Here is a 26,886-nt window from a genome sequence, read left to right on the forward strand (position 1 = left end):
TTTCCCTTTTAAAGTCGTCCATCATTCAGCCTTTCACTTCAGTATGTTTAGATTATTTGTTGTCGTGTTTTTTGTTATTTTAGACATCATTTATTTTCCTGTAAAACTGTTTATAGGTTAAAGCGTAACAGCATAAACACCACCGTCTATAAATGATTGAATTGCTTTGCTCCTCCACTTGAGACTTTTGTTGAAGTAAACAGCGTCTTAAATATGACGAGCTTGATTAGTTTATAAAGGCTCCCCCGTCCCAAGTGTTTTTGTAAAATGTTGCAGGTATACTTCTTTATACATTTCTGCACATAACTCATGTATTGTGTCTCTTATTTGATTTGTTTATTTTCTGTAACTATTTTTCCATCTTTATTCATAATAGATTCAATAAATGATATATTATATAATTAGAGACTATTTGTGTTGCATTTAGAGTTTCTTCAGAATCAATACCAAGTTGCATTTGTAGATTTTTTAACGGGTCATCGTTAAACATTTTGAGCTCATTTTTAATTGTTTCTAATTCATTTTCTTCTTGTTCACATAAATCACTTTTAAGTTTTTATTCGATGTATTTTTTCATCAGAGAATCATATTTTTTGTTTTTTTCTATATTTATTTGTTTACTTTTAACTTTGCATATTTTTTTCATTCTAATCTTAAATACCTCCCATAATTCATTCTCACCACTAGTTAAAACATCTAATGATTTGATTTTTATCATTTCATTGTTTATGTCCATAATTACTTGTGAATTTTTTTAAATTTGTGTATTTAATTTCCAATAACTTATTACATCATTACATTTTAATTTTAAGACTCCAATTACCATTAAATGATCGGTCTCTAGCAAAAGTTTAGCATTATATGTTGTTACGTCAAAATTTATATTTATATATATTCTATCAATTCTAGTTTTACACGTGTTATCAAATCTTGTAAAATCTATTTTGTCTGGGTAAATAGTTCTAAAACTATCAAACATTTCATGATTTTCCATTATCTCCTTTAATACAATACCTTCTTTATATATTTTATTTTCCTTAAGAGTTATCTTATCTTTTTTATCTGTAATAGTGTTAAAGTCGCCACATAGAATTATTGGTAATTTAATACATAGAAGAGGTTTCAATGAATTAAATAATTGAATCTTTTTAGCCCTGCTTTGAGCTGTATTTACATTTATTATTCTCATTTTAATTCCATATAAAAAACAATCCAAATACACAAGTCTACCAGGAATTACTTCACGTAGTCTAACTACTTTAACATCAAACGTGTAAAATAAGATCCCTATACCATCAGCTTTACTCTCACCAATAGGGGCGGCACGGTGGCTTAGTGGGTAGCACTGTCGCCTCACAGCAAGAAGGTCCTGGGTTCGAACCCCAGGTGGGGCGGTCCGGGTCCTTTCTGTGTGGAGTTTGCATGTTCTCCCCGTGTCTGCGTGGGTTTACTCCGGGTGCTCCGGTTTCCTCCCACAGTCCAAAGACATGCAAGTAAGGTGAATTGAAGATACTAAATTGTCCATGACTGTGTTTGATATAACCTTGTGAATCGAATAAACTTGTGTAATGACTAACTACCGTTCCTGTCATGAATGTAACCAATGTGTAAAAACATGACGTTAAAATCCTAATAAACAAACAAACTCTCACCAATAGAAAAGAAAGATTTTCCACACACCCAAGACTGCTCTGTGACATTCATATCAGAAATACTAGATAAATGTGTTTCCTGAATGCTTAAAATATCTAGATTTTCTTTACTTAATTTATTTATTTTTTCTAATTTTTTAGCAGTTGATTGAATACCTCTAACATTTAATGTAGCGACTTTAATATTATTAACCGGCATTGTTCAAAAGGTTTTGTTTGTTTGTTTGTTTGTTTGTTTGTTTTTTTAAATTTTTTTTTTTTAAAGCGATCTTTTACTTTTTGCTTTTTTATTTACACTTTTTTCTGACGATTCTGTACTTTTACATCTTTTTTTTGGCTGTATAACTGTAGGTTGTTCCTGTGTCCCTGTATTTAATACATTTTCTAAGAAGATAAAAAAGTTTCACCCTTATCTTTAGAGTCTTCTTCCGCCACTTCTTGTGTTCCACTCCTTGCTTGAGTCGGATGTTCGTTGGGTTGTTTGGTGAGAGATGTCGGGTCTTCACTGCTTGTATCCGTGCCAGAAGATTCTGATGAATCGTCGGTGCTGGATTCACTCGAGTCTCCACTAGATGATTCACTGCTGTTGCTGGAACTTTCAACGCCATCATCATGTTTCCTTTCTTCTCCAAGCTTCTCTTCATTCGTTTCTTTTTCCTTTGCAGTCACGTTAGAGTCGTTTTCAATTACGTGCTTTACATTTACTTGTCCAGCTTTTGCTTTGTTACTATAAGATTTTGGACATCCAAAGTACGTATGGCCTTGTCCACCACATAGATTACATGTCTCACTGTTAGTACATTGTTTTCCCTTATGTCCAAAGTCACCACACTTCCAACACTTGAGTTTAGTGCAATCTTTAACTTGATGTTCATATGAATTACATATATAGCACTGTTGCGATTGTCCTTGATAGGTCATTTTTCCATTGTAGGGTCCCATTGATATTGAATTTGGAATCTGTATTAAACTTCCATTCGGACTCGTTTTCATTTTAACTTTGTAACGCCGTACTCCATACCAAAGTCCAAACTGATCAAGTGGTTTGAAAACAGGTTGAATAATTACACAATATCTTGAGATGTACTGTTCAATATCTTCATCGGAAACTCTTCCTGTCCAAAATTTAACGTGTATATTTTTGATGTTTACTGGAGTTGCACAATCCAGCTCCCAATCCTTCCAGAACCCTTGGCTTCCATTGTTGAAGACTTGAACAAAGTATTGTATTGCACGCTCTTGATGAAAAATCAGTTCATAATCTTTTTTGTTAGGAAGTGAAATGAATGAGTATATGTCAGCGACATTTAGCCATTGACTTTGCATTAGGTGAGCACCGATAGTTGATCTGTTTGGAGCTTCATCTTGGCCTACATACCGGATTCTGGCCCAAAATTTCCCTGTTTGAGAGGTAGAAGGTCCAGCTGGTACCATAGTGTTCTTTATCCAGGGATTTCTCCCAGTTTTGACGAAGAAAAGTATTAAAGAAACAGCGTAATGCTGCCCTTCCCTCTTCCGGACATCGTTACTGCTCTCGTCGAGATGAAGTGAGTCAAGAAGCTGAGCGTCTCTTTGCCTCTATGGGGCTGCATGGGCGGGACTTCGAAACTCACCGGTCATTGGATAAATGCCACGATTTTGTCCCGCCCCCGGACGCTGAGCGTCTCTGGGGGTGAATGAGCTGTGGGCGGGTCTGGACGCTGAGCTTCTGCAAGATGATTGGAGAATCAGTCGAAAGGCTGAATCCCGTTTTGATTGACAGCTGTCGCTGGGAGCTTCAGTACCATCACGGATTTTGCGAGTGAAGTCGGAAGACAAACTGCAACCCATTTCATGCCATTTTCTTGAAAACTAACAAAGGGGAGAATTTATACATTTATATATAAATAAATTGACAAATTTTATGATATAAGCTGACAATGAGCTTCCCCTCTTTGAAAGACCAGCAGCCGCCACTGATTATATATATATATATATATATTACATACTACACATGTCCCTCAGTCACTATCCATGGCTTAATGGTCCGAATTGCAGTGTCCAAAACCAGTATATTTTTTAACTATGCGATATATTGGAATTGGGAATGTCAGATCTCAGGTTTGGAGCGAGGTAGGACTTCCAAATCTGCGTTCCTCTCTAAGTCTCCACCTCCCCAACCTATGGTGCAAGTTTGAAAAAGATCAGAGAAACAAAGACAAAAATTGGACCAAAAAATCTCTAAGGGTTTTGGTCATACTATACTGGTTTTGGACCAAATAAAAATAAACTTATCCCATTTCCAATATAATAAAGGCATGACAAATATACAGCTTTTGGACAGTGAAAAGTCATCCCATTTGCAATATATTGAATACTTGAGTGGGGTCCCATAAGCAGCATACAGTAGTGAAGGCCCAAATGCTTATTTTTCACACTTCCCAAGGGTCTACAGACATGAAACACATACCAATGGATTCGTCTTGACGAGTAGATGTCATGTGACACCAGAAACGGCAGCTAATTCTGCTGGAAATTGCTGAAAATCGCCCCGTTTTTTATATTTTTTTTTACTAAATTAACATGTTTATCGGGCACTTTGTTGGACAAATTTGGTACCCATGCACTCGGGAGGACTCCTAGATTACGATTCAATCGAGTCCCGGTTTCTGTGTTTTACTGTTTATTTCCGCCAAGCCTATGAGGCCTACGTTAGCAACCGAATGCTAATGACACTCGTTTTTCATACTTCCCGGTGATCAACATGCAAGATACACATATCAATAGATTTATCTCGATGAGTAGATGCTGTTTGACACCAGCAGCTTGAGCTGCTTTTGAGGGAAATCGCGGAAAATCGCCCCGTTTTTATAACGTTTAGCTACTAAATTAACATGTTTATTGGGCACTTAGGTAGACAAATCTGGTATGGTTACACTCGGGAAAACTAGTTTTGCTGTCCTAGAGGTTCTGGAACCTTTATAAATGGTTCAAAGTCAGGCAAAAGAAACACAGGAAGGCCTTAAAAATGTTCAAGGGGACCTAGGGCTTCCAGATTTTTCACACTGCTTCTAGAGGTGTCCACAGCCAACACATTCGAGTTTTGAGTCGATCGGACCTTCCAAAGCAGTGTTACATAGAGCGTGTAAGAATCTGAATGGGAATAAATTGGGATTTGGACGTGTCCAAACGGGGTAGCAAGGTCCGATGGGTCTGAAATTTTGGCGACATTGTCGACATACTCAAATTTGGAAGCGTTCGGGCTTTCCAAAGTATTTTTCATTGGGGCAACGATTCGAGCAAAATTCATGCAGACTTGCACCTTGGCCTTATGCCTTTCTCAGTGAAGGAGGAGAAATACTGAAAGGCCTTAAAAATCTTTATGTGGACCTAGAGCTTTCAGATTTTTCAGACTACTTCCAGAGGTGTTGACTGCCCACATAGTTGAGTTTTAAGTCAAACGGCCCAAGTGGTGTCCAAAAAGTTATTATGGGATTTGAATAAGAATATATTGGAATTGGAACATGTCCAAACAGGCTCTAGAAAGGTCAGACGAGTCCGTAATTTCGGCCACATTGTCATCAGAGGCTCTAGATAAACATACTCAAATGGAACCGTTCAGGCATTCCAAAGTATTTTTTATCTGGACAACGATTCGTGCAAAATCCATGCAGACTTGCCATGTTTTCTTAAGGTCAGCACTTAGAATTTCAAGTACTAAACTTTACTAAAGCCCCTGGGAGAACTGCAAATCCTTTTTAGGTGCTGGGTCAACCACGAAAGGTACTTCAGTCAAAGATGACACTCAACGATACCCATTTTCAAAGGCTGCTTCTCAGATTAAAACTGAACACACATATAAAAAGAGTTGTTGCATCCGAAAAGATGTATTTACAAACACATGACAATCTTCTTCTTCTCCTGGGCCTTTGTCCCGCTTGGATGCGGGGTTAGCTCTTCGGCGGATCATGATCCGCACATTGATTTGGCACAGTTTTTACGCCGGATGCCCTTCCTGGCACGACCCTCCCTATTTTATCCGGGCTTTGGACCGGCACTACAATGCACTGGTTTGTGCATCTAGCGGCTAGGTATCTATAGGACAATTCAGTGTTTCCAATTAGCCTGGTGGCATGTCTTTGGACTGCGGGAGGAAACCGGAGCACCCAGAGGAAACCCACGCGGACACGGGGAGAACATGCAAACTCTGCACAGAAAGGACCCGGACCGCCCCACCTTGGGATTGAACCCAGGACCTTCTTGTTGTGAGGCGACAGTGCTACCCACTAAGCCACCGTGCCGCCCTACAAACACATGACAATAATTTGCCAAAAATGCAACACGGGTCATTCCCATGCATATGTCCATGTTTTTCCACTGCCCCTTTTTATATCAGCCATTTCTAGCATGTTCTTTTGTCAAAGCATCTATGTTACACCCAATTCTGATGAGGCCGGACTGACCCATGGGTCCAAGCCCTTTCACATCCTGATGGAAGTACCCTTATTTGACTGACTGAAAAGCTGACCAAGTGAAACTCTTTAGTCATTTTGAGTGACTTGATCACTATTTATCAACTCTTCAGAGCTGTGATCCAAGAGCTTACCAATGCATCACAGCCACCCGATAGATATCTAGCATGGTAAATATCTGTACCTATCAGTGGGTGGTGAATAACCATCAAACCAACCTAGGATGGTAAATGTACAGTTTTCACACATCAGGGTATTTAATGGTTTTTTTAAATAAATGAGCAGGAAAATGTCCACTGAGGAGGACATTGGTCTAGTGATCAACTGGATTAAGTTGGCTGTTTTTTTTTGGTTGTAAACAGCCAACTCCCTGCTTTCTGACATTTTTCATCTTCTGCTTTGAATATCCTTGCAGCACCAGTTGAATTATGGGATAGATTAACGATTAACGTGCCTGGTTCTCATACTTTAAAATGTTTGACGATGCAGTTCCACATCTGGGGATTTTTTGTATGTACTGTTTAATTAATACTACTGCTTTCATTTACTGGTATGTATACATATACAACAGTAATAATCAAATTACATTGACATTTATGGCATTTGGCAGACGCTCTTATCCAGAGCGACTTACATTTATGCCATTTTTTTACATTTATGCAGGACTGGGTGTGGGGGAGGGGCAAGAACATAAGCTTTCCAAGTAAACTTCAGGATCAGGTTTTCTCTTTTCAAATTGAATGACAGAGCACAAATATTCAAATCACACTATAAAGATGTCATACATGTTATATAAATACATAATACGCAGTGGTTTGGGCACAGCTAGGTGAATTCCATGTTTTGTTATTGGTTTAAACGTCTTAATGTCTCTTCTATGGGATAGAAATTTGAACAATATTTTTTCTGTATGTAACTAAAAGAAAAAAAAAGTTAGCTTTTTAATGCATTATTACTTTTATACCAGGCACATTGTTTTTTTCCCCCTAGTACTTACATTCAGCAAGTAAAAAGTAATCATGCATTAAAATGTGCAGCACTTTGTTTCCTGTAGAGAATGTGTAAACTTTTTATTTTACTTACTTTTACAAAATCAGTAAAACATGGAATTTGATCAGAAGTATCCATTTGTTCTATGTAGTTCATGCTAAATTATTTTGCACAATATGTTGTTATCTACTGTATCTGATGTAAAAGCATCAGTAAAAATAAATAGCATTAAATATAGTGTAGTGTTGTGGTGGGACATTTCATACTGCGTTCATGTCATACTGGTTCATGTCATAACAGGTCCAGAGTCAGGGTGGGGGAGGGGATGGAGAGAGAGCAATTAAGCACCTGTGAACTACTAATGCTTTGTTCAAGACACACTGAAATTGTTTATTAACTTGATCTGTATGAATATATTTTATTCTGAAATGAAGAACTGCTCAGCCCTCTTTTGTTTTAGTAATTATTTTGAAGTCATACAACAATTTGAGCTCCTTCTGAGTTAATTAAGCCATCCCCTGACCTGATAATTGATATTATTAAAAAGAATGTTGTATTTTCTTTAATGTACAGATTTCTACAACACATTAAAGCGTTTAATAAAATGTCTCTGAAGCTGTGTTTGGGTAATGATTTTATGGGAGAGTGATTAACTTCATGAGAAGTAAATTGGCACTGAAACATTTGATAAAACACCCCGCCATCATAAACGCACGTGTGCAGTTCTGCACTTTCTCTGTGCACCTTGAACGCATCATTATAATCATGCTCGGTGCGCGCGAGACACGGAGGTTTCAGAGGCTGCGCGAGCATCATCAGCGCTGTGTGGAGCGGCACGAGCTGGAGTCCCGAGAGAGGAACAGACTGGAGCACGAGGAAAGTGTGAAGCTGCTGCAGGTAAGACCTGTTTTACTCTTCTATTCAACTGTAAACTCAGGCTGTACTCAGAGCTTTAATCCGTCCAACACACAACACATACTGATGCTTTCACCTCGTTTTTCACCTGCATGACTTGGTATTTAAACAAATGAGGGTTTAAATGTAGATAAAACACACACAGGTGTGAATGTAATCATGTGTTTTAGCAGTTTGAGTCTACAGTCAGTGATGGTGTTGTACTGGATACCTTTAAATTCAGGTGTTCCTAAAATGTAGATTCCCGCGTGTAACTAAGTGGGGTGGGGGAGGGTAAAGTGCACCATGAGCTCTGTGATAACACGCACTTACATTTAGGTTCATCTGGTTTTTTTTTTCTGTTTGTTTGTTGACCTGAAGCAAAATTATTTTACTGATATTTCAAATGTGTACTAAACTTTACAGAGAATGGACAAACAAGAGGATAAACAAGAGGATAAACAAGAGGGGGTCCCCATCATGATGAGTATATATATATACTGTATATGATATTTACCAAGAACCACAAATAAATCAATCACATATTTTCTATTTGTAGGGGTACCATCTCTGTAGAAATGTAATAACACAACTTGCATATCCAAAGACAAATTCATTTTAAGTTTTTCATTCAAAAACCGAACCATTTCATGCCAAAACATAGATACAATGGGACATAAAAAAAAAAGAAAGATGCTTAATAGTTTCTTTGTCTCCATTACAGAAAGAACAACAATAATCTATATCCAGTCTGAATCTTTCCAAAGTAACCTTAGCAGGATAAATCTTATGTATTATCCTAAAAAATTCTTCTTTAGTTTTATTCGCAATACAATATCGTTTAAGTACACTCCAAGTATCGTCCCATATTAAGTCAGGAAACATTGAGATCCATAAAGATTTTGAAGGAGGAGTATACTAATAATTAAATAAGGATCGGACCATTTTATTGCTACATTTATCATTAATAATATCAATGTCACCCAGAAACAAGTGTTTGTTTATTGTGTTTATGTCTATATAATGATTTGTGCTGTAGTTTTTAAATAAAGACAAACTCTTGTCAGATATTGATTCTAAAACCATTAAGTATTCTTTATCTGAAATTTGGCAGTTAAACTTGAGACGAAGCTCATTAATACTTAAAAAGTTATTATCTGTATTCAACAGCTGACAAACTAGTAGAATATTAGCTTGAAACCAGTTCTTAAAAAAGAAAGATTTATTCTGATGAGTGATGTACTTGTTATTCCAAATGAAAAAGTTGTGTGGAGAGAAGTTGTGTTTATAGACCAAGCACCATGTTTGTAGCACTTGTTTGTGGAATCTAGATAGCATAATAGGTAATTTATTAATATCAAAGTTACATTTCAAAAGGAAAGTTATCCCTCTGAGTTGTTCAAATAAGTATTGGGGGAATATATTCCACAGTGAAGAGCTAGTTTTAATAAAGTTTTTTAACCAGTTAATCTTAAAAGTGTAGTTTGAAGTGGAATAATCTAATACATTTAAACCACCTTGTTCATAAAGATTGGATATAATATCCTTCTTTAAATAACGGGGCTTGTTTTTCCAAACAAAATTAATCATTAATGTGTCCATGTTTTTGGCAACATTATTTGGTACAAATAATGCCTGAGACAAATAAGCTGCTCTTGAAAGTCCTTCAGATTTAGATAACAAAACACGTCCTTCTGGATACGAGCTGTGTGATGCTGGAGGATCCTCCTCCTCTGTTGCTATTTCATATCTACCAGTGATCAGTGAAGTCTCTTACACGCTTTCTGGCCATTTATAGTAGCTCTTTCATGCTTATCTACTAATACTAACTCATTATTACTCTACTAATACTAACTCACTCATTATCACTCCAGTAATACTCACTCACTCATTATTACTCCACTAATACTCACTCATGCTCATTATTACTCCACTAATACTCACTCATTATTACTCCAGTAATACTCACTCATACTCATAATTACTCTACTAATACTCACTCACTCATTATTACTCTACTAATACTCATTATTACTCCAGTAATACTCACTCATGCTCATTATTACTCCACTAATACTCACTCATTGATTATTACTCTACTAATACTCACTCATAGTCATAATTACTCTACTAATACTCACTCGCTGATTATTACTCAACTAATACTCACTCATACTCATTATTACTTTACTAATACTCATTCACTCATTATTACCCCACTAATACTCACTCATACTCATTATTACACCACTAATACTCATTCACTCATTATTACCCCACTAATACTCACTCACTCATTATTACTTCACTAATACTCACTCACTCATTATTACTCTACTAATACTCACTCACTTATTATTACTCCAGTAATACTCACCCATACTCATTATTACTCTACTTATACTCACTCACTCATTATTACTCCAGTAATACTCACTCATACTCATTATTACTCTACTAATACTCACTAATGAGTGAGTGAGTATTACTGGAGTAATAATGAGTGAGTGAGTATTAGTATAGTAATTATGAATATGGGTGAGTATTAGTAGAGTAATAATGAGTGAGTGAGTATTAGTATAGTAATTATGAATATGGGTGAGTATTAGTAGAGTAATAATGAGTGAGTGAGTATTAGTATAGTAATTATGAATATGGGTGAGTATTAGAGTAATAATGAGTGAGTGAGTATTAGTAGAGTAATAATGAGTATGAGTGAGTATTGGTAGAGTAATAAAGCTAACGCGGTCCCTCATTATCAGATATTAATCAATTAATGCACAATATGTCAACCTTTGTTCTCACTGTTGACCGCTGGTCGAGTCTCTCACCACACCATGCATAACGCTGATGTGCAAAGTGATTTCCAAAATGGCAGTTCTACAGGAGACGGCAAAAAAGGTCTTAAATTTGAATGGAAATTCATGTAAAAAAATCATTCCAAGTACTTTTGGAGCATTTCTAGTAATGTGTTTATTCTTTTATGCTTTGTTCAAATTGTGCAAAAAATAAAAACGTAAATAGAGACACAGAATTTTCTTTGGAAAGCATTTGATACACTTTACTAAAAAACAACAAACCAATAGCAAACAATCATCCTGCAGTAATAAACTCTTTCTTTGCTACCACAGAAATCAGGGGAGAGCGCGAACACAGTCCCCCACTATCAGAAATTATACAGTCGAGATTCCCACATTTGGGGAATTCGCAGCGGTCAGCACAACCGGAGTGCAATGGCTGAGCCTCACCCTGGGTGAACCACCTTCTTGATCATGGTCTCGCCCCTGCCAGGTAAGTATGAGGCTCAGAAGCACCGCCGAACAGAGACACCGAATCACACACCGTTCACACTCACAGTGAGCTCCACTCGATAATGAGGGACCGCGTTCGCTTTCCCGTGATTTCTGTGGTAGCAACGAAGGAGCTTGTAGATTTAAGCCGACCGTATTCATTTAGTTTCTTGTTCTGAATGATTTTCATTCTGATTTGTTGTTCTTTTGCGTGCAGCTCCGAACGATAAGACGGATTTGTGGTGTTTTTGCGTTGGAAAAAAAAAGTGGTTGTCCAGAGCTATTTTTGGAAAGGCAGCATTCACATAAAAAGCTTGTTGATACAAACGTTAAAGAGACCGGTGTTTTAGATCAGCTTCAGCACTGGGCACATAATTAGCCGTTTGCACTATTTCTTAGGCTAAATTGACCGTTTCATGATTGAGCTATGTCAAAGGGCATGCTTGTCAGGTGGATTTTGAAAAAAACCGTAGCACCTGGAGGAAAACCATGCAGACAAAGGGAGAACATGCAAACTCCTCCTGTGGAACTTTTGGAGAATTGTAAAAAAAAAAAAAAAAAAAGTTATATGATATGATAATGCAAGATCTTGTGACCATGTTGAAAAAATTGTGATGTTGCCTTCTTGTGGCACTTTTAATGAACTGTTAAAATTAGTTATGATATGGCAATATGAGATCTTGGTAAAAAAAAAATCTTGTGATGTTGCCCTCTTTTGGCACTTTTGAAGAATTGTAAAAAAGTCATTTGAAATGTTAATACACTATATTGCCAAAAGTTTTTACTCACCCATCCAAATAATTGAATTCAGGTGTTCCAATCACTTCCATGGCCACATGTGTATAAAATCAAGCACCTAGGCATGCAGACTGCTTCTACAAACTTTAGTGAAAGAATGGGTCTCAGGAGCACAGTGAATTCCAGCATGGTACTGTAATAAGATGCCACCTGTGCAACAAGTCCAGTCATGAAATTTCCTCGCTACTAAATATTCCACAATCGACTGTCAGTGCTATTATAACAAAGTGGAAGCGATTGGGAACAACAGCCATGAAGTGTTAGTGCCATGTAAAATAACAGAGCTGAGGCTCATAGTGCACAGAGGTCGCCAATTTTCTGCAGAGTCAATTGCTACAGACCTCCAAACTTCATGTGGCCTTCAGATTAGCTGAAGAACAGTGTGTAGAGCTTCATAGAATGCAGCCAAGCAGCTGCATCCAAGCCTTACATCACCAAGCATAATGCAACGCGTCGGATGCAGTGGTGTAGAGCACACCGCCACTGGACTCTAGAGCAGTGGAGACGTGTTCTCTAGAGTGACGAATCACACTTCTCTGTCTGGCAACCCGATCGACGAGTCTGGGTTTGGCGGTTGCCAGGAGAACGGTACTTGTCTGACTGCATTGTGTCAAGTGTAAAGTGTGGTGGAGGGGGGATTATGGTGTGGGGGTGTTTTTCAGGAGTTGGGCTCGGCCCCTTAGTTCCAGTGAAAGGAACTCTTAATGCTTCAGCATACCAAGAGATTGTGGACAATTTCATGCTCCCAACTTTGTGTTCCCAGTTTGGGGATGGTCCCTTCCTGTTCCAACATGACTGCGCACCAGAGATAATGCATAAAGACTTAGACGAGCGAGTTTGGTGTGGAAGAACTCGACTGGTCTTCACAGAGTCCTGACCTCAACTCGATAGAACACCTTTGGGATGAATTAGAGCTGAGACTGCGAGCCAGGCCTTCTCGTCCAACATCAGTATCTGACCTCACAAATGCGCTTCTGAAAGAATGGTCAAAATTCCCATAAACACACTCCTAAACCTTGTGGAAAGCCTTCCTAGAGGAGTTGAAGCTGTTATAGCTGCTAAGGGTGGGGCGATATCATATTAAACCCTATGGATTAAGAATGATACGTCACTCAAGTTCATATAGGTGTGAAGGCAGGTGAGTGAATACTTATGGCAATATAGTATATGTCTTGTGACCATAATAGAAAAAAATATTTGTAATGTCGCCCTCTTAGAACACTTTTGGAGAATTGTTAAAAAAAATTACATGAAATGGTAAAATGAAAACGTGACCATGTTGGTAAAAAATTCTTGTAATGTCGTGTTTGGTTGTTCTCTCTTTCTGTCATTTTGCAGTGCAAGTGGCTGCTGATTGGTTGCAGCCTGTTCTCCACTGCAACCAATAACAGATATGTCCCCAATCCCAATCCGCTCCCTACTCACTCCGCCTCTCCACTCCACCTCTGTTTGCGCGTTCACGTGGAGTGCTCACCACATTAAGGGCTGTCCCAAAGTAATTAGGACGGAGGGGAAGTGAACTGTAAAACCCTTCAACAGCGAGTGAACACAAGAGCACAATCAACCACCACACTCCACAGAAGTGCAGCTAGGAAAGGTGAATGGAGGAAACAACTTACAAATGTAAAATATTATATTAAATTATCCTCATAAGGTGTTAGGGAAAATTTAGGCACAGTCTTCTTCAGTCTTTTTAAAGAAAGTAATGAAATCTGTGATCGGTGAACTTAAACTTCATAAATGGCAAAAAAAAATTCTCAGTGGCTTTGGTGCATTTCTCACATCACTATTAACATTTGCACAACAGTAAGTGCATTTCTCAAAACAATTAGTACAAACTGCAAAACCTAGTTGATAACTTGCAAAAGCGTGTCAAGCGTGCAAGTATTCATGTCAATAAAAGTGTTAGTGTCATCAAAAAAAAAGTCCTGACTCCATTGTTTATGAACAAGATAGTCAAATGGCTTTGTCATGTTTTCATTATGACAGTTCACTCTGTAAGTGTTTTCCAATGCAAAAAAGTCAGATCATGGTGACACTACCTGAAAATGCTCAAGACAGCACTATACACTATTAGCACACCCATCTGAAATCTACAGTTAAGTTACACATTACTGTATTTAGTGAGGTAAATGAGTACAAGACACTCAATATGTACAGTGTATCACAAAAGTGAGTACACCCCTCACATTTCTGCAAATATTTCATTATATCTTTTCATGGGACAACACTATAGACATGAAACTTGGATATAACTTAGAGTAGTCAGTGTACAGCTTGTACAGCAGTGTAGATTTACTGTCTTCTGAAAATAACTCAACACACAGCCATTAATGTCTAAATAGCTGGCAACATAAGTGAGTACACCCCACAGTGAACATGTCCAAATTGTGCCCAAATGTGTCGTTGTCCCTCCCTGGTGTCATGTGTCAAGGTCCCAGGTGTAAATGGGGAGCAGGGCTGTTAAATTTGGTGTTTTGGGTACAATTCTCTCATACTGGCCACTGGATATTCAACATGGCACCTCATGGCAAAGAACTCTCTGAGGATGTGAGAAATAGAATTGTTGCTCTCCACAAAGATGGCCTGGGCTATAAGAAGATTGCTAACACCCTGAAACTGAGCTACAGCATGGTGGCCAAGGTCATACAGCGGTTTTCCAGGACAGGTTCCACTCGGAACAGGCTTCGCCAGGGTCGACCAAAGAAGTTGAGTCCACGTGTTCGGCGTCATATCCAGAGGTTGGCTTTAAAAAATAGACACATGAGTGCTGCCAGCATTGCTGCAGAGGTTGAAGACGTGGGAGGTCAGCCTGTCAGTGCTCAGACCATACGCCGCACACTGCATCAACTCGGTCTGCATGGTCGTCATCCCAGAAGGAAGCTGACGCACAAGAAAGCCCGCAAACAGTTTGCTGAAGACAAGCAGTCCAAGAACATGGATTACTGGAATGCCCTGTGGTCTGACGAGACCAAGATAAACTTGTTTGGCTCAGATGGTGTCCAGCATGTGTGGCGGCGCCCTGGTGAGAAGTACCAAGACAACTGTATCTTGCCTACAGTCAAGCATGGTGGTGGTAGCATCATGGTCTTGGGCTGCATGAGTGTTGCTGGCACTGGGGAGCTGCAGTTCATTGAGGGAAACATGAATTCCAACATGTACTGTGACATTCTGAAACAGAGCATGATCCCCTCCCTTCGAAAACTGGGCCTCATGGCAGTTTTCCAACAGGATAACGACCCCAAACACAACCTCCAAGATGACAACTGCCTTGCTGAGGAAGCTGAAGGTAAAGGTGATGGACTAAACCCAATTGAGCACCTGTGGCGCATCCTCAAGTGGAAGGTGGAGGAGTTCAAGGTGTCTAACATCCACCAGCTCCGTGATGGAGTGGAAGAGGATTCCAGTAGCAACCTGTGCAGCTCTGGTGAATTCCATGCCCAGGAGGGTTAAGGCAGTGCTGGATAATAATGGTGGTCACACAATTTGGACATGTTCACTGTGGGGTGTACTCACTTATGTTGCCAGCCATTTAGACATTAATGGCTGTGTGTTGAGTTATTTTCAGAAGACAGTAAATCTACACTGCTATACAAGTTGTACACTGACTACTCTAAGTTATATCCAAGTTTTAGTTCTATAGTGTTGTCCCATGAAAAGATATAATAAAATATTTGCAGAAATGTGAGGGGTGTACTCACTTTTGTGATACACTGTATGTTTCACATTTTTACTGAATATGCTCTTTGCAATTCTAATTTGTTCACAGCATTGTGCTATAGCAAAGTACAAACTTATTTACAACAAACATAAGAAACACCCTTTGGGTAGAGCTGTGCACAACTGTAAACAATATTGCAGTACATATTGGAACTGAATTGGAACATACAACATACACAGTACTGTAAATCATTCTTGCACATCCAGACGTTCCTGTCTGTCTGGCCACATATTTTCATCGACATTACAGCGAATATCATCCCTGGCAATGCAGTAAGGAAAGTATCTCCTTAAGTAGCAAATCCACCCTCTGCAGGACTCTGCTGTGATGTCATTACATGCTGCATCCATGGCCACTAGCAGGGCCATTTGGGTATGTGGATGCCAGTCATATACCTTCCACCTCCAGGCAGAGAAAAACTCCTCTATTGGATTAAGGAATGAGGAGTAGGGAGGGAAATATTCCACCAGCATCCTTTCATGTGCTGCAAACCACTGCCTGACCAAATCTGAGTGGTAAAAACTCACATTATCCCATATTACAACATACTTGTTCAGATGGTCTCCATTTAGACCCCTCTCATTCTCAGGTATTATGTCCCAGTAAAGAGTGTCTAAAAAAAGTCAGCAAATGTTTTGGTAAGATTTGCTTGACTGATCTTGAGAAATAGTTCAACATTTTTGTATGTAATGATTTAAGCAATGAAATGAGGACTATTAGTTTTATTGGGAATGACTATTCAGCATTCATAAGTATAGTTCATTTTGACAGACATGACATAAGCAAATGATAATGTTATAAAACAGCAGAGAATTGTATGGAAGCAATTGATGCATGTCCAAAAGCATTTGTAATTTGTTGGAAGGGATGAGAAACTGCTACTATGATGTGCACAAATGACTAAATCTTGTGGAGGCTGAACTAACAGTTATGAGAATTTTAATTCTGATCAGAGAAATGCACCAAAGCAATTGAGAAAAACTGTAACACCATTTTTTGGAGAATTAAAACATAACTATACATTTATACTAGTTATAAAGTAGCAGGTTCTTGCGTCTCCTAAGCTCGTATTTCCGTTTGGAGATGCTGAAATGATAACGGAGCGCAAGACATGAGGCTGCTGATGAGGAAGCAGCCTTCACAGCACAGTGTGACTTCATATGGAGTGTGACTCTGTAGTAGAGTGTTAGTGAGGAGAGAACGATTTGGGAAAGGCCGATGGTGAAGTGACTAAACATTAGCAGTACAAGTGGCTGCTGATTGGTTGCAGCCTGTTCTCTACTGCAACCAATTACAATGTATACTTTTAAAGCACTGGTTAAGTAAATACAGCTACAGGCTATGTTAAGAGCACATGCAGGTAGACAGACCACTGTAATTTTGGCCTTGTGTTTATTTGTGGCCACAAATTTTCTTGTGAGCATGGTACAAAACAAATCTTGTAATGTCGCCCTCTTGTGGCACTTTTGGAGAATTGATAAAAAGATAGATGATAGATAGATAGATATAAGCCACAACACAAATAAAAAAAGTCACAACGCAAATAAAAAGTCACAACGCAAATAAAAAGTCACAACGCAAATAAATTAAGCCACAACACGAATTTAAAAAATCACAATGCAAATAAATTAAGCCACAACACAAATAAAACTAGTCACAACGCAAATAAAAAAGTCACAACGCAAATAAATTAAGCCAAAGACAAAGACAAGACAAACATAGAGTCTATACTTTTAAAGCACTGGTTAAGTAAATACAGCTACAAGGTTATGTTATGAGCACATGCAGGTAGACAGAGCAATGTAATTTTAACCTTGTGATTATTTGTGGCCAGTTTTCTTGTGACCATGGTAAAAAAAAATTGAGATGTCGCTCTCTTGTTACATTTTTGGAGAATTGTTATGAAAACTAATATGATATGGTAATATGAGGTCTGTTGACCATGGTAAAATAAATATTTGTAATGTCGCCCTCTTGTGGCAGTTTTGAGAAATTGTAAAAAAGTAATATGATGTGGTAATATGAGATCCTGTGACCATGGTAAAAGAAATATTTTCAGTTTTCATGTATTTATTTGTGTTTGGTTGTTCTCTCTTTCTGTCTTTCTGCCTTTTTGCGGTACAAGTGGCTGCTGATTGAATGCAGTGTTTTATCCACTGCATCCAATGAGAGATATGGTTGAGTGACTGGGGGCGGGGCTTCCAGTAAAAAACACAGCAAGAGACTGGCATGATTAAAAAAAAGAAAAGGATAGAATGTCAAGACAAAGATAGAGTGAATACTTCTAAAGCACTGGTTAAGTAAATACAGCTACAAGGTTATGTTATGAGCACATGCAGGAAGACAGACCACTGTAATTTTAGCCTTGTGATTATTTGTGGACACCAGTTTTCATGTGACTGGTTAAAACAAAATAAATTGAGATGTCGCCCTCTTGTGGCACTTTTGGAGAATTGCAATAAAGTAATATGATGTGGTAATATGAGGTTTTGTGAATATGGAAAAAAAAAGATCCTTGTAATGTCGTTGTCGTCTTGTGGCAGTTTTGGAAAACTGTAAAAAAAATTACCATGACATGGTAAAATGAGTTCATGTAACCGAATTGGTAAAAACAATCTTTTAATGTCGCCCTCTTAAGGCACTTTTGAAAAATTGCAAAAAAAAAATAGTGATATGATATTGTTATGAGCCTGTTCTTTACTGCAACCATTTAGAGACATGGTGGAGTGACTGGGGGCGGGACTTTCAATATGAAAAAAAAAAAAAGGAGAAGAATCTCAAGGGCAGTTGTAGCTTAACGGTTAAGATACTTGACTAGTAAGCAGACGGTTGATGGTTAAAACCTCATCACTGCCAGGCTTCCACCGTTGGGCTCTTGAGCAAGGCCCTTAACCCTCAATTGCTTAGACTGCAAAATGTAAGTTGCTTTGGATAAAAGCGTCTGCTGAATGCTGAAAATGAAAATTTAAAGACAAAGCAAGAGTGTATACTTTTATTATTTGTGGCCAGTTTTGTTGTGACCATGGTAAAAATAAATTGAAATGTCACCCTTCTGTGGCACTTTTGGAAAATTGTTTTAAAAAGTAATATGATGTGGTAAAATGAGATCATGTGACCATGTTGGTAAACAAAAATCTTTGTAATGTCGCCCTGTTGTGGCACTTTTGAAGAATTGCAAAAAAAAAAAAAAAAAAATAGTGATATGATATTGTTACGAGCCTGTTCACTACTGCAACCAATTAAAGACATGGTGGAGTTACTGGGGACGAGACTTTCAATATAAAAGCAGCAGGCGACCTGTATACTTTGAAAGCTCTGGTTGAGTAAATACAGCTACAACGTATGTTATGAGCACATGCAGGTAGACAGACCACTGTTATTTTGGCCTTGTGTTTATTTGTGGCCACCAGATTTCTTGTGACTGTGGTAAAAACAACAATTGAGATGTCGCCCTCTTGTTACATTTTTGGAGAATTGTTACAAAAACTAATATAATATGGTAAAATGAGGTTTTGTGAACATGGTAAAAAAAGATTTTTGTAATGTCGCCCTCTTGTGGCAGTTTTGGAATTGCAAATTGAAAAATTAACATGATATGGTGAAATGAGTTCATGTGACCAAGTTGATAAAAAAAAAAAAAAATCTTGTAATGTCGCCCTCTTGTGGCACTTTTGGAGATTTGCAAAAAAGTAATATTATGTGGTAATATGAGATCTTGTGACCATGGTAAAAAAAAAATCTTTGTAATGTCGCCCTGTTGTGGAACTTTTGGGGAATTAAAAAAAAAAAATAGTGATTTCATATTGTTACATGCCTGAGGGACACGTGTTTTTTTTGTTTTCATGTATTTGTGTTTGGTTGTTCTCTGTTTCTGTCTTTCTGTATTTTTGCAGTACAAGTGGCTGCTGATTAGTTTAAGCCTGTTTTCCACTGCAACCAATCAGAGATATGATGGACTGACTGGGGATAAGCAGTACAAGTGGTTGCTGATTGGTTTAAGCCTGTTCTTCACTGCATCCAATTAGAGAAATGGTGGAGTAACTGGGGGCGGGGCTTCCAGTAAAAAAAAACAGCAAGAGACCGCCACGAATAAAAAAAGAAAATGATGTCAATACAAAGATAGAGTGAATACTTTTAAAGCACTGGTTAAGTAAATACAGCTACAAGGTTATGTTATGAGCACATGCAGGAAGACAGACCACTGTAATTTTAGCCTTGTGATTATTTGTGGCCAGTTTTCTTGTGACCATGGTAAAAAAAAAAACTTTTAAAGAATTGTTATAAAAGCTAATATGATATGGTAATTTGAGGTCTGTTGACCATGGTAAAGCAAAAAATCATTGTAATGTCACCCTTTTGTGGCAGTGTTTTAAAAAACTGTAAAACAAATTAACATGATAGTTAAACTTAGATCATGTGACCATGGAAAAAAAATCTTGTAATGTCGCCCTCTTGTGGCACTTTTGAAGAATTGCAAAAAAAAGTTATTATAATTTATATTATATAATATAATATTATGTGGTAATATGAGGTATTTTAACCATAGTAAAAAAAAAATCCTTGTAATGTCGCTGCTTTGTGGCAGTTTTGGAAAACTGTAAAAAAAAATTTAACATGATATGGTAAAATAAGTTCATGTGACCGAACGGGTAAAAAAAAAAAAACATTTTAATGTCGCCCTGTTGTGGCACTTTTAAAAAATTGCAAAAAAGTAATATGATGTGGTAATATGAGATCTTGTGACCATAGTAAAACAAATCTTTTTAATGTCGCCCTGTTGTGGCACTTTTGGAGAACTGTAAAAAACAAATTGTGAGATAATATTGTTACGTGCCTGAGGGACACGTGTTTTTTTGTCTGTTTTCATGTACAGTATTTGTGTTTGGTTGTTCTCTCTTTCTGTCTTTCTGTATTTTTGCAGTACAAGTGGCTGCTGATTGGTTGCAGCGTTTTCTCCACTGCATTCAATGAGAGCTATGATGGAGTGACAGGGGGCGGGACTTTTAGTAAAAAAGCAGCAGACGACCGCCACAAATAAAAAAAAGAAAGAAAAGAATGTCAAGACAAAGATAGAGTATACTTCTAAAGCACTGGTTAAGTAAATACAGCTACAAGGTAATGTTTTGAGCACATGCAGGTAGACAGACCACTGTAATTTTAGCCTTGTGATTATTTGTGGTCAGTCAAAAAAAAATTGAAATGTCGCCCTCTTGTATCAGTTTTGGATATTTGTTATAAAAACTAATATTATTTTTTATTATATAATATTATGGTAAAATGAGATCATGTGACCTAGCTGGTAAAAAAAATCTTGTAATGTCGCCCTCTTGTGGCACTTGGAGAATTGAAAAATAAAAAAATACTGATATGATATTGTTACGTGCCTGAGGGACACGTTTTTTTTCTGTTTTTATGTATTTGTGTTTGGTTGTTCTCTCTTTCTGTCTTTTTGCAGTACAAGTGGCTTCTGATTGGTTGCAGCCTGTTCTACACTGCAACCAATGAGCGATAGGGTGGAGTGACTGAGGGCGGGGCTTCCAGTTAAAAACAGCAGGAGACCGCCAGAAATAAAGAACAAAGAAAAGAATGTCAGGATAAAGATAGAGTGTATACTTAAATCATATACGTATATGAAAGCTCTGGTTAATTAAATACAGCTTAACGGCTATGTTATGAGCATATGCAGGTAGACAGACCACTGTAATTTTGGCCTTATGTTTATTTGTGACCACCAGATTTCTTTTGACCGTGGTAAAAAAAAAAAAATTGTGTTGCTTCCCTCTGGTGGCACTTTTGGAGAATTGTAAAAAGTAATATGATATGTTAAAATTCCCAGATTTTACCAATTCTTCCCTGTCTCAGGTCCACAATCTTGCTGTCATTCTAGACTCCACTCTTTCTTTTAAATTTCACATAAAAAATGTTGCTAAAACTGGATATTTTCACCTTAAGAACATCTCTAGACTTTATTTCATTCTCTTCAACTGAAACTATTGTAATGCACTATTGTAATGCTGTTCGTTATGGGCTCCTTGTCTCCGGGCTGAAGAGGCTACAGCATGTACAAAATTCAGCCGCGAGGGTCCTAACACATACAAGATCACGTGATCACATAACTCCTACACTTAAACAGCTCCACTGGCTACCCATCCAATACCACATTCAATATTAGGTTCTTTTGTTGGTTTTTAAAGCCTTGCATGGCCAAGCACTTACATATCTCACTGATTTACTTCATCCATACTCACCTACTCGGTTCACTTCGGTCATCAGATTAAAACTTACTTGTTGTCCCCCTTTCAGGCTTCGTTCTATGTGACAGGGCTTTTAGTATATCTGATCCCAAACTCTGGAACTCCATTCCTGAGAAACTCCGAGCATGTACTTTGTTTTGGCTGAGCGGGAGTCATCTCTTCCCCTCCTGCGCCACCAACCAGACAAACCGCCAAAGTTTTTTTTGTCATGTTGTGTATCTTCTCTGGTAGTTAAAAGTTTAACTTAGTTATGTAATATTTTAATCAAACTTAAAAGCAGAGTAGGGGGTAAAGCCCTTTTTTTGTTGTTTGTTTTTTTGTTTTCTCCTGGTAACAGTAGAGCGAGAGGCAGGAAAAACATTGTATTTTGATAAGTTTAGTACCTTGTACGGTGGCCGAGAAGTGCAAAACAAATTAACATTTTAGAAAACAAAATTACAAAAAAACAAAAACAAATTTACAAGAGCTGAAACACTTTTACCAATGCCGAGACACATTTACAAACAGCCGATCTGACGGAAATGGTAGGTACAATACACAGGAAGTGCTTGTTGCTTACCTGCAGCCAATCAAACTGTTTCCAAACCATTTGTTCTTTCAGCTACATGACAGTTAAGCACCCTGGACTCGACCTAGTCCTGCTTGGTAGCTGTGTTTTACATCGCACTAAACAGCCTATTTTTCTAGTAGAAAAGGAAGCTCACATCCGCTTATAAATGCATGTGGAAAACACCAAGGTCTGGTTTGCTCTTTTCAGTCTGTGTCTACAAGAAGATCGGGTTTCCTCAGCATATTTTTACGTGTAATAAGATGTGAAATGTGCGCTGCGTCGCTTTACGCATCAGGAGCGGTGTGCTGTTTTAGCAGAACACAAGGAAACAGAGCATCGTTAGGTTCCCTTTGCGGGCTTTTACATGAACGAGAGAACTTATGTTCGGCCGACGTGCACTTTATTACCTCGTATTTTATATCAGGACTTGTATTTTAATCACTATTTGCCATGAGAAAACACAAGTGCGCATGTGTCACGGAAGCACACAGACGCTGCGCTGATCGAGTTGAGTCTACACAGTTCTCACGTGTGCTATAAAGCCCCGCCCCCTCTCGTAAGAGGGAGGAGTCTCTGTACAACAGAGCACAGCGCTTCACTCGCTCTTTCTTAGCGCCGTTTTAGCTCCAACAACGATGGTAGAAGAAGCTCCAGCACCGGCCAGCTCGGCCCCCGCCAAGGCTCCTAAAAAGAAGACCGCGACCAAACCCAAGAAAGCGGGTCCCAGCGTCGGCGAGCTGATCGTCAAAGCTGTTTCCGCTTCCAAGGAGAGGAGCGGCGTGTCCCTGGCCGCCCTAAAGAAAGCTCTGTCTGCAGGTGGATACGACGTGGAGAAGAACAACTCCCGCGTCAAACTCGCCGTCAAAAGCCTGGTGACCAAGGGCATCCTGGTGCAGACCAAGGGCACCGGCGCCTCAGGATCTTTCAAGCTCAACAAGAAGCAGACCGAGGCGAAGAAGCCCGCGGCCAAAAAAGCCGCCGCTCCTAAAGTGAAAAAGGCCGCAAAGAAACCCGCCGCTGCAAAGAAGCCCAAGAAGGTAACAGCCAAGAAGCCCGCAGCTAAGAAGTCCCCCAAGAAGGTCAAGAAACCCGCTGCCGCCGCTAAGAAAGCCACCAAGAGCCCCAAGAAGGCAGCCAAGAGTCCTAAAAAAGCCAAGGCAGCCAAACCTAAGACCGCTAAGCCCAAAGCGGCCAAGGCCAAAAAAGCTGCACCCAAGAAGAAGTAAACATGTTCCTGTTTTATTAACTTCGTTTTCTTAAAACGGCTCTTTTAAGAGCCACCTATTTCCTCCCATAAAGAGTCGCGTTTCCTAAACACATACATACATATAAGCATGCATGCGAACATACAACTATTCATACATATTTTGTGGAGAGTGTAATAAGCAAGGAGTTAAAAACACTAAGTATGACTGGTCCTGTTTTATGTGTAATGATTTTGTCACACATCCTCTTAAAACTGTCCGTATAAATGTGTATATGTATGTGCACTCACGTATATGAGCTACTTACATAATGTAATTGTTAGTGTAAATGTTATTGTGACATAATATAAAGTAATTGTTGCTTAAGAGAAGCTTTTCTGTATCATACATTACACGGGCGGGAGAACGGAGGAGAAGAGAGGGGAGGAGTGGGGCAGTATGTGAGGGGGCGTGTATGTGTTTCCCTGGGACTTGACGGCGCGTTTATGATTGGCTAGGCTGTGCCTTCTCTCTAAGCCAATAGGAGAGAGGCCAGTTTGCCTATATCATACCGTTTCGAGCGCTCTCCAAGTTTACTTCAGTTTTGTTCCACGAACGTATCTGACTATCAAAATGAGTGGTCGAGGAAAGACCGGTGGTAAGACTCGGGCTAAGGCCAAGACTCGCTCATCCCGTGCCGGCCTTCAGTTCCCTGTGGGCCGTGTTCACAGACTGCTACGTAAGGGTAATTACGCCCACCGTGTGGGCGCTGGTGCTCCTGTCTACTTGGCTGCCGTGCTGGAGTATCTGACCGCTGAGATCCTCGAGTTGGCTGGTAACGCCGCCAGAGATAACAAGAAGTCTCGTATCATCCCTCGTCATCTGCAGTTGGCCGTGCGTAACGACGAGGAGTTGAACAGACTGCTTGGAGGTGTAACCATCGCTCAGGGCGGTGTGCTGCCTAACATCCAGGCTGTTCTGTTGCCCAAGAAGACCGAGAAAGCAGCCAAGGCCAAGTAAAGTCGCTCTCGTGTTCTAACCAAAAGGCTCTTTTAAGAGCCACCCATTTCCACAGAAAAAGTGCAATTTCCCCAGATAAAGTGTAAATAATACAAATGTAATATTGTTTCATAGACTCACACGGCATAAACCACATGATTTATGACATGGTAAAATTAACAAATCAATATGTACGACTTATTTTTTCACCATTTATCTATCTTTACATATTTCACTATATATGTATACATTAGCCAAGTTATAGATCACTTGCAGTAGCAAAACCAACAATATAGACGATTAAAAGTGGCGCAACAAACGTGTTTGTGTAATGCACATGGAACAAAAATATTAATAATGCTAATAATAACAACAATAATAATAAGCAAAATGAACGAAATATTCAATATATTTTTTTAAAAGGTATATACTTTAAATGCGATTGTAAGCTGTGTTCTAAAAGCACAAAGAAACAAAGGAAAGTATTATAAATCCCGCCAACAGCATGGAGGAAATACTGTGTTTCTGAAACGAGGCAGTGGCAGAACGCCGACCAGTAAGTGACATTTGACGTAAGCACGATCGTCCAATGAAAAAAGAGCTTCATCAAGACGCCCAATGAGCGCGGAGCGGCTCTGGTGCTTAAATAGAGCGTGTTGGGCGGGCTGACATATTCTGTTCTACAGTTGGTGAAGTGCAGAGTTCCAGACGCGATGGCAAGAACCAAGCAGACCGCTCGTAAATCCACCGGTGGTAAAGCGCCGAGGAAGCAGCTCGCCACTAAGGCTGCCCGCAAGAGCGCCCCGGCTACTGGCGGTGTGAAGAAACCTCACCGTTACAGGCCAGGTACCGTGGCTCTGCGTGAAATCCGCCGTTATCAGAAGTCCACTGAGCTGCTCATCCGCAAGCTGCCCTTCCAGCGCCTGGTTAGAGAGATCGCTCAGGACTTTAAGACCGATCTGCGCTTCCAGAGTTCTGCCGTCATGGCTCTGCAGGAGGCCAGTGAGGCTTACCTGGTCGGTCTGTTCGAGGACACCAACCTGTGCGCCATCCATGCCAAGAGGGTGACCATCATGCCTAAGGACATCCAGCTGGCCCGCCGTATTCGCGGAGAGCGTGCTTAAACAGGGTTACATAAGTTTGTTTCATATGTGCTTTGTTTTATAACTATTTTATAAGATTGCATTTGTGTTATTGAATAAACCCTAAAAAGGTTATTGAAATGATTTAGAACTTCAATTTTGTAGCTAAAACTATTCCTGTAATAATTATAATAATTATAATAAATAATTATAATTTATAAATACTTTGATTTAAGTTAAAAAGTATACAATAAAGCGTGTAAATAGTGTGTTATTTAAGTGTATTTGTTGGTTTATTTCACTTATTGTGTACTGTTGGTTGTCTAGGAAAATCATCTAGAAAACATTTAGATTAAGTAAGAACTTTACATTGTTCACAGGACCCAGGGTCCCATCCTTATTTCCTTGACAGGTCTAAGCTTTCACCTTAGGGGGATTGGGGCGCTACACTTAGTACATCACAATTACAAAACACTTATGAACTGCACTGTTGTGCTGAACTCACATGACAAAGTTGCAGTAAGGTACAAGATGTAACTTATTTCTAGCACAACTAGATGGAGATGATGTCTGGACATAATTTTGAACTCCACTTTACAAGTCACTTAAACCTTGAAGATTTTCAGTTTAGCTACCAGTCCAACCACACCACACCAACGTCTGCATTTCTAGTAAAAATACAGTGGCCATTGATGAGCTGATTAATACTAAATAGATCAGGTAGTCCTCTACACCAAGCATTTACAGACGTATTACAGTAAATACGCAGAAGTGGTAAAGCATTGCATTCATCAGAAACGACATTAATGTTTTTGTAGGTGTGTTTGTTAAAAGTCTAAAACCAAGTACATTTATAAACGTGTTTAAATTGGTACTTACACATCCTAACACACTGACATCTTCAGCTCTTCATTTCAATCATCTGCTCTGCTTTCACCTGGTCGTGCAGACGTGCACCTTTACGCAGACTCACGATTGGCTGTGGGTTTGTAGAGGGGCGGGACAAGGGCTGAAAAAAACG

At 38.9% G+C, this 26,886-nt stretch overlaps 1 protein-coding gene, 1 non-coding gene and 1 pseudogene across 2 annotated transcripts; 2 read left to right on the forward strand and 1 right to left on the reverse strand.

Moving 5' to 3' along the window:
- The window catches only part of LOC134328774 (uncharacterized), an 81,414-nt pseudogene extending 55,299 nt beyond the window's left edge, over positions 1-26,115 (forward strand).
- Positions 11,123-11,286, reverse strand: LOC134329684 (U1 spliceosomal RNA). The gene has a single exon (XR_010014908.1). It is a non-coding gene; the product is annotated as a U1 spliceosomal RNA (small nuclear RNA).
- On the forward strand, positions 23,230-23,826 carry LOC134328891 (histone H1-like). Its single transcript, XM_063010125.1, has one exon. The coding sequence runs from the start codon at positions 23,236-23,238 to the stop codon at positions 23,824-23,826; it is 591 nt and encodes a 196-aa protein (XP_062866195.1). The 5' UTR covers positions 23,230-23,235.
- Positions 26,116-26,886: the final 771 nt, after the last annotated feature.

Source organism: Trichomycterus rosablanca, chromosome 15 (genome assembly GCF_030014385.1).
Source record: "Trichomycterus rosablanca isolate fTriRos1 chromosome 15, fTriRos1.hap1, whole genome shotgun sequence".
Classification (NCBI taxonomy): Eukaryota; Metazoa; Chordata; class Actinopteri; order Siluriformes; family Trichomycteridae; genus Trichomycterus; species Trichomycterus rosablanca.

Coding starts and splice junctions, on each gene's coding strand:
- LOC134328891 (XM_063010125.1), top strand. CDS start 23,236: ATGGTAGAAGAAGCTCCAGCACCGGCCAGCTCGGCCCCCGCCAAGGCT.